The 13,330-nt window shown below is 46.9% G+C and overlaps 1 protein-coding gene across 4 annotated transcripts in view; it reads right to left on the bottom strand.

Moving 5' to 3' along the window:
• LOC119170801 (transient receptor potential cation channel subfamily M member-like 2) overlaps positions 1-13,330 on the bottom strand; it is a 257,355-nt gene that overhangs the window by 108,038 nt on the left and 135,987 nt on the right. For 3 of the 4 annotated variants that reach the window (XM_075886642.1, XM_075886640.1, XM_075886643.1), the window contains exons 3-5: positions 5,364-5,759; positions 4,395-4,566; positions 3,643-3,847 (exon numbers count right to left, since the gene is read on the bottom strand). In XM_075886642.1, the coding sequence (XP_075742757.1) occupies positions 3,643-3,847; positions 4,395-4,566; positions 5,364-5,759 (773 nt within the window). The remainder of the gene's footprint in view (positions 1-3,642; positions 3,848-4,394; positions 4,567-5,363; positions 5,760-13,330) is intronic. The other variant, XM_075886641.1, reaches the window with a different exon arrangement.

Genomic DNA, 13,330 nt, shown 5'->3' with positions numbered 1-13,330 from the left:
AGTTTGCGTTCAGCAAAACCGGTGTTTAATTTCGCATCGGTGCGTTCGGATATTGTTAAAAGAGTAATTGGGATATCACACTAACACACAGTGTTGGAAAAAAAAACGATTGCGCAAATAAGCTGCAACGTGATCGCTTCAAGAAGGCGGAGTATCCTGCATATCAATACTTCGGTTTGCAAAACGTCCATTCTCATTGCAAAATATATAAATGCGAATGTCTTTCATCCGCAAATAATGAAGAACTAGGAATAGTGCAAATATTCTATTCGTGCATAATAGTCGCATGACCTGAAAAAATGTAGGAAAGTGGTATGGGGTGAGTGTTGTGTTTCAGCACCAAACAAGTTTAGTCGCAATGGTTCCATGGTGCACAAATAATCGCAGAGGTCCCCTGTTGTCAAAGGAAAATGCGATCAGAGGCATGCTAATTCACTGGTCACTTGTTTTGTAGAGTTATTCACCGAATTACCCCTTCATGCATTCGCAAGCAAATTAGCCAGATGGGTCGATGGCCATACGGGTAGAGCATTGAAATTTACTGAATAGAGCCATTCCATCTGCCCCGCATTGTCACTCACACACATGCTAACCACCTTCAAACACACAGCAATTTCATACTATCACCTTAACCAGACCACACGAGGATATCTTATCATAAGAACACAGCACTTCGTACAAGTTAACTTTCGGTATCATCACTAGATAAGAAATTCAACTTTATTATTCACTCTGAAACGGTCCTTGGTTGTTTGAATATTCATGCCTCTTTATGACATGCAAGGTGCGCCTCCATTTTGTATATGATTTTTCTGACACGCAATGAACTTTCAGTTGTGAGCGATCGCTTGTGGTGTGTGTGTTTCTTTTCTTGTCCTGCTTTTATTTTTTTGCACTCTCAGTTTTAATCCAACCCACAGTTATTCTAGCCTGTAGCCAATGAAAATTGGTAGGTACCTAGACAACACAAAAAGTCCTAAGGATGCCCCAAACAAGTACCTAAGTCCCACATCCAATAAAGGAAGTCGTGTGAGTGTCCCGTAGACTTTAGCCAACGGACGTCCATTAAATATCCCGGAATAGAACGTGAATGGGTGGATGCATGCATCCACCCATTCATGTCCCTTTATGGGATGTTTAATGAAGATGGTATATATCATCTCGTGCGATTTCAATTAATCTACTTACTGATATTCTCACATGTATATGCACGTTTCTTCATGAATTAGTGTACATCTTCAGCGATCATTTTTTTTAACGCACGTGTAAATATATATAGAACTTGGGCAACCCTTCATAAATATACGCATATTAAATAAGCAGGTGAGAATACATAATGAAGCAGTGTTTTCAAGATTTGGAAAATAACAAGCAAACAGACCCACTGAACATGTTATAGGCCTACAGTCATGTGGAAAAACAGGAGTGCACTGCATCGCTGGAAGAGTACGTTGAGGGGTATTAAAAACATGTAAAATAATGCAAGACTCAAAAAGACAGTTCTTTCTACTAACTAGCATGCGTCCTTCCAATGCTGCATGTACTGGTAATTTCTGGATACAGTGGAATGTGCAACATCCAAATATAATCCTATTATGATCCCTTAGATGTCCTAAGTGCAGGATGTCCTAAGTATCTCGTTTTTGTCTCATTTTGGAGCCTTAATGAAGGTTTCTGAGAATTATTTGGGACATCTTTAAAGTTCCGACACATTCGAAGCAGCTCATCCTAGGGGAATCCAAAGAATGGCTCTGTGTTGTCTGGGTACTTATCGTTTGTTACCTATTGTGCGAGCGACGTGCAAGATGTCTACTGAATGTATCTTATTTTACTAAATGCCGACTTGCCAGCATCTCTTGTTGTTCAGCTAATTGAACTCGCCTCAAAATGAGCTAGCATCTATATTTTGCCATAATCTGTCGGTCAAGCTGACGCAGGACAAAGCCACTGCACGTCAACTTCTTAATGTGATAGATTTCGGTGGGACTTTCACACAATAGCACTTCTTGTGCAGCATGATTACCGTGGTAACCAAGGTCCCTCTTTGTGCTGCCACTGATTGGCTGACGATACCGGTTGCCAAGCACTTACGAAATGTTTACCAACAATCGGCCATCAGTGAATTTCAATTGGGCATGGCCTACAGTTGTGCCGCCACAATAGCTCGCGCATTATTATACCGCAAGAGCATGATTGTCCTCAGAGCAAAATGAAAAGAAAAAGGGAAAATGCAACACAAGCTGACATAGCCTGTTTCTCTGTGTCATACCTCTCTGTCTAGCTTGCAGTGTGTTTGCGGGTACGAAAAAGAACAAAAAACACTTGGAGCATGCAATAAATCCTTGTAACTACGCTCAGATCCAACTAAAAAATCCAACCAACTAAAAAATTTATAATTTCTCACGATACAGCTAACAATTAATTAGTGAGGCCAACTCCGACAGTGACACTATTCGATGATTACTTGGAAAAGTGTTGCCAGTGTCGGCCCTTTAATCTAAAAAAATCGCAGTTTTACCACAAATCTAAAGCAGTTGATGCGATAGAAACAAATTGTATGGTTACATACGCATACGACTGGCAGCTACCTTTTTAGTCGCCGTCTCACAAAATGCTGGTGTCAGAAAATATGGCCCCTTCAAGGAAAGATGCAGGTTTCGCAGTCTCTTCGTGTGGGAAGCGCAGCAAGTAGAAGGGTATACATAGCGTACATCGATGCGTGCGCCCCTCTTAAAGTGTTGCCTTTCTTTCAAGTGTTGTCTGATATCGTTGCGCCACCATTTTTTGCCCCCCGTCCCGCACCTTTCAGTGGAGCCGCCATAGAGTGGTACTAAGACAAGTACCCCGACAAAAATATGGCAGCCGCGCTACAGTAAATGCCGCAGATGTCCCCATCTTCCAGCGGAAGAAATATGCATCAAAGCATCCTAGGTATACGAGCTGCATGCTGATGCCTGCCGAAACAGCACACGCATCAGCGCTCGCGACCACATCCCATAGAACCAAAGTTCACAGTCGCTGCTCGAGCTACAGCCCTTCCCCGCCTTTTGCGTCCCTCCGTGCTCGTAACGCACGAGGCGTTCCCTCTATGCACGAGCAGCATTCGACAGTCCGCTTAACACGTATACTGATATGTTTTCGCCTACGCCCTCCGAAGGGCAGAGTTTGGCCGGATCGTTTGACCTATGCTTCAGCCACCTTCGTTGTGCCCGCTCGTGCACTTTTAACCGCGGCTAAGCATTACCGTCTGTCTTTCAACCTGTCTGTCTGTCACATAATTCAGCCACCCGGCAAAACTCTTAGGCCTTTTGCGGAGGGAGGTTTTCGAACATGACGGCAAGGACGACAACAAAAACTCCTCGAGGGGATCCATAATTGCTATAGTAACAAAAGTGCAGTCTGTTCCTGTCTACCTCGTTGGTTGTTAAACCAAACTAACGTCCGAATGAGGGCTTCCCCACCCCGCAGTCAACTACACTACTTCAGGCTGAAGTTAGCTTAGATTGTGCGAAAAAAAAAATGGATTCGTGATTCGCGCAGGTGCGCAAACCAAGGATGCTGCATACTCATCCATGGCTTATATACATCCGGCATCTAGAAGACTATATAAACGCGAGATAACACGTACGAATGGCAGCTCACCTTCTTTGGACTTCCCGGTAGGCAAATGCAAGCAGGTCGGCGAGTCCCCCGCTTCCCTCGAACACCACGACGGGCAGCTGTCGCTTGAGATGCTCGAGCACAAGCCGCGCGCAGCCGTCGCCTCCGGACACGAGCAGCGCAATGAGCGGTAGCTCGGCCACACCACCTTCCTTGTCGCCTCCGCCAGTGGAAGCCGCCGCTGGTGCTGTTTACGTATATGTCAATTGGTTCAAGATGCCTCTCGAGTATCTTCAAGTCGTAACTTATTAGCTCAAGAATCTCAGTAACCAATTACAGGAACACAAAGTGTGCCCCAGCCTGCGGTCACAGTATTTCTAAGGCCTCGAGGGACAGGCTGTGCCGCGTGTCGATATGGCTTCAAAAATACACTGTTTTGTGGATTGTCCGCTTCTTGTGCACGCAAAGCAAAAGATTATAAGGTGACAGAGATGACAGTGGACGTTGAAACGGGCTGTCCAGTTAATTAAAAAAAAAAAGAAACTAGATACGATATTTGTAGAATACTTTGGTCTGGAAACATTGGCATACTGAAGACCACCACACATGGGGCTTTTCCAACGGTTGCTGTAATCTTGCTCATCAGTCCTCCGAAATTCTTGCCGCTTAATTCTTGGCGCACCCTAAGTCCTAATTCCAATAGCGCTGTCACCTACCTTTCAGTTCAAGATTTTTGGAAGACATCATACGGCAACATTCAATGCGCAGATGCGCGCCCTGCAAGCGAAACTCACCCTGGTCGGAGAGGTTTATGAGCCTCTGCTCGAGTCGCAGCACAAAATGGTTGAGCCCCGTGCGGTTGACCGTCTCGTCCCGCACAAGCACGTAGTTTGAGTGGTCCGGGTTCAGCTCAAACTTGCCCTCGTCAGGCCGGTTACCCTCGTTCTCGATCTGGACGTCTGTCTGCTGCAAGGGTGCCAGATCCATCCTGTCATTGCGCTTGACCGCCAGCGAGAAATTGTTTGTTCAAAGTCAGCTTCGATGGCTATGTATGCACCATTTTTTTAAACTTGGGTCAATTGCCACGCAGCACAATGTTCTGATTTAGATACATACATATATCCACGTAGATCAGTTTTCAGGCAGGGAGTGCATAAGTGACTTATAAATAGTGTAGTTTATTAGACATAGTTCGTAATGATTAGAATAATCACTTCTCAAGCTCACACTCCCACGTAATGTTCCATGAGCTCTCATTGCCCAAGGAAACATCCAAATTAGGTGCGGGCTCATCACTATAGTTCATGTTACAGAAAAAACGAGCGAAGGTTGCTCGATTCATGGCCAATTTCATCATTCATCTGCATCAAATTCGTATGCGCATAGTTTTTACATGATGACCCAGTATGCTTAAAGGCAAGTTTTGAAACTTAAATAAGAAATATATATTTGTTGAGAAATCGCTTTCTTGAGAAAGTGACACACATGATGCCACAATGTGTGATGCCCTTGTTCAAAGCATGTTATTATACTTGTTTATTTACATATTCCACTCTGTTCAAGGTTAACAACTTAACTGAACACTCCCATAGTTGCTTACACATATAATTTATATTCGTAACTTTTCAACTAACTTATAACCACTTGGAAAAAACTTGGACAAGGGGCCTTATATTAAACTGAAAGGTAAACCTAACACGAGGCAAAGGATTAGTCAAAATCATGAATCTTTCCCATATGTCGGCAAATGCCCAAAAGCGCACCCTTCCGTCGAGCAGGTCGGCGTTGACGAGCATGTCCTCCCGTACGATGCCCAGCAGCCGCAGGGGAGGCAGGGTGGCGCGGGTGCGGTTCGGGTGCTTGTGGCAGCGCAGTGCCTGGCGTCGGCGCAGCTCGTGGCTCACGGCGTCGCCGACCAGCTTGGCGAGGCCCGTATTGAAGCCGTTGGTGAGGAGCCACATGGGCGTGGCGTTGGCGGCGCGCAGCAGGCCTCGCCGGAAGCCCTCGAGCCGCCTCGCGTCCGCCCAGTCGCCCAGCGGTCCCACGTGCGAGATGAGCACCAGGGCGATGCGCGGCGCCGAGAACAGCCACTCCTGGACTAGCACGCCGCACACTTGGTCCGGGTCGATGTCGTGCCGGACGCGGATGTACGGACGAGACTGCGTTCGTTCCATTTGAAAAGGCACAGTTTGTAAAACCACAAGTCGATTAAAATGGATATATTGTATTCTGATAATTATATTCTCGTTAATTCCCCAATCATATTCATACAGGAGAGAATGAACCTCGGAGTTTCATTTCGAAGTTTCGCACCCAAATCTCTGCGCGTGACGTCTCGGATTTCAAAGTGCATTTTTCGTATTGCGGAGACATTGGCTGAAAGAAATTTCCCGAAACCAGGTATGTCAACTATCTGGCCTCCTAGTGAGACATTTCACTTCATTTTTTGCCAATCAGGAACTATGCATGCTCAAGCAGGTGACATCAAAATTTACGTCACGGAAATTTGTGCGGGGATACCGAAGAAGAGTACAGCCACCGGATATTTCCTTTAGCGCGTTTTGTTTTTCACCGACAAAGCTACCGCGGGACCAACAAGCAACGAATGAGCTTTTTGCAGCGACAGCTTGATGATTCGACCACTTCATATTAAGAAGTTTTTATTCCTGTTCTCCGCCTGTTCTCCGCCAGATGATTTATAGGAAACGATTACAGTCGACCTTAACTCTGCACAGGCCGATGACATCTGTCGCCTTCTCGCGTCATACACCGCCATTTTTTTCACGGCTGACCTCTAGGGCAAACATTCACCGTTCATCACCGCATAAACACTGTTGACGCCAGTCCTATTCGCCGGCGCCCCAATCATGTCTCCCACACGGAGTGCAGAGTTATCCAAACGAAGTCGACGAAATCTTCAGCAAAAAGTGTCATCGAACCTCCAAGTAGCCCTGTCATTCTTGTGAAGAAAAAGGACGGTAGCTGGCGCTTCTGTGTTGACGACTTTTAATTTAAAACTATACCCAGCTCTTGGCCAATCCCCCAGCGTGGGTGTATGCCACTGTTTCTACACTGCTCTGTACTACTGCGTTGACTATCCCCCCTTAAACAAGATCACGCGAAAGGACATCGATGACGTATTGGACTGCCTGCACGAGGCTACATACTTCACGTCTATTAATAATCGGTCGATGAAATGGACCGCGAAAAGACGGCTTTCATAACAATTGACGGTTTATACCAGTTTAAGGTCATGCCCTTTGGCCTATGCAACACTCCTGTGACAATCAAACAAATGATGGACTCTCTTCTGTAGCAGTCACAAGTGGTTTACTTGTCTTTGTTACTTTGACGACGTGATGGACTTTTCTTCCCCCTTCGACAGCCACCTGATGCGCCTCGCTGCAATTCTTGCAGTCTTCAGAAAAGCCGGGCTTCAACTGAATTTTAAGAAATGCCAACTTGGCCACCTTACCGTGATTACCGTGCTGGGCCATCTTGTAAACGCTAACGGCGTCCAACCTGGTTCGAAAAGATCCTCGCCGTCCGCAGCTTTCCCCACTCTAGTTCTGAAGTTCGGAGCTTCATCGACCTATGCTTTAATTTTCATCGCTTCGTGAAAAACTTCGCCGACATTGCTAGGCCACTCAAAGACCTGCTGAAAATTCATACCGCATTGTCATAGAGCCCCGAGCAGGATCAGGCGTTCACCGCTCTCATCACTCCCGCTACCTCACTACGCCTCCACACTTGCTCAGTTCAATACATCTGCTCCCACAGAAGTCCGCACCGTCGCCAGTGGGCACGGTATCGACGTAGTTCTCACTTAGCGGCCCCACGGTAGACAGTGCGTGATATATTGCATCAGCCCCCTGCTCTTTCCCTCCGAGAAAAATTATTCCATCACCGAGAGGGAATGCTTGGCTTCAGTTTGTTTCCACGTTCCGGCTATATTTATGTGGCCACATGTTCTCCTTCGTTACGGGCAACTATGCCCTCTGCTGGGTCAACTCTCTGAAGGACCCGACTGAAGTTCTTGGTTGCTAGACTTTGTGCCTCCAGGAATTTTCTTTTAACGTCAGATATACAAGTCTGGACATTTGCACAAGGATGCAGGCTATCTTTCTCGTCATTTGGTGCATCCTCCTAATCCGGTCGTGCATGATCCAGACAGCTGCGTAATGACGTTTACTGACATCAGTGATGTGCGCACTGAACAACGTCCAACGATGAACAACGATGAGTCAGTGCGCACCATCATCGACGCCATCCAGTCTGACAGCCATGACGCTGAATACCGTATGTTCGTGCTGCATGGCGGCATCCTCTACCTCCGCAACGTCAGCACTGAAGACCCGGAGCTTCTACTTCTCATTCCTCGTCATCTACGGCCTGCCATGTTTAAATAACTTCACGACGCACCAACGGCGGGACATCTCGGGGTTTCGCGCACATACGACCGCGTGAGACGTCTGTTCTGGCCTGAACTGTGCCACTCCGTGCGTCAATATGTCGCTATTGCGACCTTGCCAACGCCGGAAAAGACCTCCTTTGCCGCCCGCTGGATATCTCAATTGAAGTTCCCTCTGAATCATTTTATCACGTAAGCCTTGACCTGCTTCGCCCTTTTGCCACGACGACTCCGGGAAATAAGTGGATCACCATCGCCACAGATTATGTGACCCGTTACGCGATAACGAAGGTCATGCCATCTAGTTGCGCCACTGACATTACTGATTTTCTTCATAACGTCCTCTTCCTCGGTGCATCCCGAAAGACCGTGACAGCTCTTTCTTGTGCAGAGTTGTCGACGACCTCCTTTGATCGTCTGTCGACCTCCTACCAACCACAAACTAATGGCCTAACTGAACGTCTCAACCGCACGTTCACAGAGATTCTCTCGTACGTCTCTCAAGATTATTGGGACTGGAACGCCGCATTCGCCTATGTGATTTTCGCATATAATTCTTCGCGACATGAAATTGCGGGATTTTCCACTTTTGTCTTTTGTATCGACGCGACCCTACATTGTCATTTGACACAGCCCAAGCCACTATCCCACGTTTTTCTAAGAAAGCATGGCCTGGGAACTTTCGACCAGGACTGTACTACTATGGGGATCCCACCACTCTCACAACATCTGCTTAAGGATCAATAAAAATGTTTCAATATCCTTGGACGGGATAACTGAGAATCACGCCCGCGACTTTGCACTACATGTTGCACCACTGAGCGCACCGTGGCCTCGGGAAGGACGGACTATAGTTGCATCCTTCCCTGCTCGGGGACGTTACAATACAATATTTTAACTGCCTAACACCGTAACTTCCTTGCATAACAGTATGCAGAGATGAAACAGCATATCATAGTAAGCGGAGAAATACGATGATATGATTGCACTGAGGGAGTAACAGGTGTGTTTTCGTGGGGTGAGAAAGAAAATAACTTTGATGAGCGAGACGAAAGAAAGAAAGAAAGAAAGAAAGAAAGAAAGAAAGAAAGAAAGAAAGAAAGAAAGAAAGAAAGAGGCAAGGGGTGAATTATGCAGTGCATGCTGGTGTTTACCACAGCAAAACTGCTGCTAACGGGCAACGAGAGAAAACAGAAGGACCTGACCACGAGGCCATTCATTACATTGTTTTCAGAAAGATTTTTTAGATCAGGCACTAGTGGTACCAAGCCTGAAACCAAGCATATGTGTTTTAGCTCCGCCTACGTCGTCTACCTCTTGGGCTAATCATTGTCTTCTTCATTTTTCGTGCACCACTGGCTAGTAAAACACCCATAACTTTTAACATATGAATGGTTAGTTCAGGGGAAAGTAAAGCCTGCATAATAGGCTATGGCGAATACTATGCGTACCACTCAGTCAGCTGCTGACATGCCTTTAAAGTCTGGGATGGATTCGTATCGCTTCTTCAGGGTGTCATCTGTATGCCTCGTGCCGGGTTCTACGAAAAAACGTGACCCACAGTAAGGACGACTTTGTATGCAGGATACTTCAATTGTGTACACGGAGTCACGAAAAGCGACTTAACGATGTTTAGTCACCGAACCTTTGGACTATTGGCTGACGGCATTAGGCACGTAGTCGCATGTTGTCTTTTTTTTTCGCGTTGCAACAGAAGCCCGCGAAACGGCCCGGTGTGCAATGCCCCTCATCCGATGCTCTATCAACTGCGCTGCAGCGGCGGTCATCCCTTCGTCCATTTTATGGAGTAATTGTGCGGTATACGTCACAGGTTCGGTCCCTGCCAGTGGGTGTTAGGCTGTTCTACACAGGACTGCAAGGACTAACTCAACTGCTATAATGGTATACCTATATATACTCAAGCAAATAGTACTGAATAATAAAGATGCGATGGTGCGAATATGAAACACATGCCATAACTCATGACTGGCAATCTACCGGCGCCCTTAAATTGAAAAAAAAAATGTACGAAGACTGTATAATGCCAGCAACAATATATGGCGCAAAAACCTAGAAAATAACGATGCAACTGAAAGAAAAGTTAAGAAACACGAAGCGTGCGATGAAACGAAAAATCGCAGGCGTAACACTAAGAGTTACATGAAAAGATCAGAGTTCATAGGCTAGATAGTCGACAGGAGTAGCCAATATCCTAATGAATATTAACATTTAAAAAGTCCCGGTTTCGCCAAAAGGGCGAAGTAATGAATGCGATAGCAACATATTCGAATGTTTTACGAAGCAAGGCTACCATTTTCAGGAGATATATTAGGTGTAATAAACATGCACTTTCAAAGTAACCAAGTTTCCCGCGGCGCGGCCAAAGTATAGATGACCACAACAAGGCTCGTGCGTAGTGACGGCGCTGATATACGAAGTGAGGCTGGCAGTCAACTTATTTAGATCCAATCTCACGTAATTCTACAAAACGCTGGAGTGAGATAACACGGCCGCTCCAAGTAGACTTGTGGAACCATTTTCTCGTGTTGAGAGCGCCTGTAGAAACTCCTGCCTCCATTGGGGGCACATGGCGCAGGCTGATCGTTGCCGCGATAGCGCGACGACCATAAATGCCCTCCTCCTTGTTCACTGGCGAGATAAGCGCACGCACTGACGAACCCGGCTGGAAAGGCGATGTTCGCTCCACAGAAAGAGAAGGCTAGCGCATCTTTCCCTATATATATATATATATATATATATATACGTGCATGACGGCGGCGGCGACGGCAAAAAGCAGCGAAGATTGCGCATGTAGTCGCTATCGCAATATAAATGATGAAGCACGCACTATTGAACGGAGGGGGGGGGGGGGCTTTATCGCTATATATCTTTACTGAGAGTCGTGCGTGGCGAAGATTAGCATGCACACGTCAGTCACAGCTTCTGCTGTAGTTCAATGCACCTGCTTGATCTCGAAGAAAAATCACAATAACCACCGTCCGTGCGTCCGTCCATCCATGCTTTCGTCTGTCCATCTAGTGAACACTCCAAGTACCGCCATCCGCATCTTTTCATTATATATTCATCACATACAAGTACCGCCATCTAGCGGACATTCCAGGGTCTAAACGAGAGGTGGCTACTTACTACTATTGCTACATACATCGGGGACGCACGACTCACGGCTTAAGGAGCTTCACCCCCTGATAGATATATAAGGTTTAACGTCCCAAAACCACTCTATGATTATGAGAGACGTCGTAGTGGAGGGCTCCGGAAATTACGACCATCTGGGGTTCTTTAACGTGCACCCAAATCTGAGCACACGGGCCTACAACGTTGCCGCCTCCATCGGAAATGCAGCTGCCGCAGCCGGGACTCGATCGCGCGACTTGCGGATCAGCAGCCGAGTACCTTAGCATAGACCACCATGGCGGGGCGGAGCTTCGCCCCTAAATATCGCACCTGAGCAGGTCACGTGATGAAGGACACGTAACTGAGAGTGAATTAGATCGACGACTGCAGGGATACCATGACATGAGAAAGGCCGCTGAGGACGGCAGTTTGTTCGATGCGACGAATAAATTCAGCGTTATAAAAAACTTGGAGGACTCTTGAGCTTGGCCTTCAACAGATGTAGAACGCGATAGCGTAAGTAATTGGACCCCGTGCGCATAGCCTTGCAATTGCAAGCCTGCTGTCGGCTCTCGCAGCATGTCTCAACCGTGCCGCAAGGAAACGAACCCCTGCACGCGTGACAGTGGCCGTGTCAAGGTATCCTAGAATGTCTACAGTAAGTACAATGGCTAAGTGACCACTAATGCCAAAACTGCTCCAATTGCGAATCATCGAAAGGACCATTACGCTTCCGTAATAGGCAACACGCGAACATGTTTGAGCTCTTTGCGTATTGTGTGGGTCTTTAAAACAGACACTTGTTGCATAATTATTATTTTTTGACGCCTCGCGTGATTCTACACCTAATTCTGTCACGCCATATTACGCAGCCTAAGGAGACTCCTTCCACTACATATGACATTCAATTTGTGTTTTTTAATCAGTTTCGAGCAATGGCATGGCTCTGTGTTCGATCACTTGAATGTTATGTAGATGGCCTGGGTTCGATTCTCACTCGGGACCGAAGTTTTATGGACGAAGATCCTTATGGCCTAGGGCAGTCCATCCCTCCGGCGTAGCCAGCACAGCATATCCACAGACAGACAGACAGACAGACAGACAGACAGACAGACAGACTTATGTATGGATGGACGCTTCACTTCACTCATCATCATTCACTCCGTGAATATGCTGTGATTTTATTATTTATTTTATTGCATCTATATGTTTAGGTCCCGGACAAGATGATGACTTCTCGCTCACAACCAACGAAGCCCACGCCGGAATTCCTGCAAAACGAGCACTTCAATGCTGTCGCGTTAAAATGATATGAGTTTGCACAGCACAGGGCGAATTGGAAGTCATTGAAAGAGTCCTCCGTCCCGCGGCGGACTTCAGCGGGCTGATGATCACAAGTGATAAGCTCGAAACAATGTCTGATATCGCTTTGATCAATCTGATAACCTAGCGTTGCTTTCGGCACCAAGTCATGGTCCCGAACAGAGTGTTCGAGTGACAAAATGCCCGGTTTATATTTCGATAAGCCCACTACCTTAGGCTCGTGTACATGGACGCGACGGGGGCGGGCTGAGTTGAGTGGCGGGTTCTGTTTACCTTGACGCGCCCGAGTTTATATGAACTCGCACGGACGAGTTGAGGTGAGCGGTGAACGCAGCGACGCTTTGCGTCGAGGCGAGCCGAAAGCCCGTCTTTCGGTACCGGTTTCCGCTCCTCCAAGCCTGCGCTCTCGCCTCTCGCCGCTGTGGGCTGCGGTTGTTTACGCAGTTGTCGCTCCGCCACGCCACTGCGATGGCTGTCTTGGTATTTTTTCTCAGTTTGCACCAGCTGTACTTTATGGTTGTGTTGGTGTCTTGGCTAACACTGCAAAACGCGATGGCAGCAGTGGTTCTGTTGCGGCACAGCGCTCGCCGCAGGCGTATCCGCAGCCTGACGCACCGTCCCGTTCACCCCTGGCTGGTCTCTCCAGGAATTCGCCGTGATTCATGGTTTGTAACGCCTTTCATTTGTGTACCTGATGCTGTGGAAAATCCTTTGAAGCCCTACACGCGAGTCATTTTTTGCAATAGTTGTGGCTTGTCGCTAATACGAATTAAGCAGCGCCCTGAACCTCGTTGAAAATTTTAAATTGAAAACAATAAGCAGTTTTTAAATGAAAATGACTAAAGACCCTCATAAATTGTT

Source organism: Rhipicephalus microplus, chromosome 2 (genome assembly GCF_043290135.1).
Source record: "Rhipicephalus microplus isolate Deutch F79 chromosome 2, USDA_Rmic, whole genome shotgun sequence".
Classification (NCBI taxonomy): domain Eukaryota; kingdom Metazoa; phylum Arthropoda; class Arachnida; order Ixodida; family Ixodidae; genus Rhipicephalus; species Rhipicephalus microplus.
Note: the sequence above shows the minus strand (reverse complement) of the source record. Positions and strands in the feature narration are given on the sequence as shown.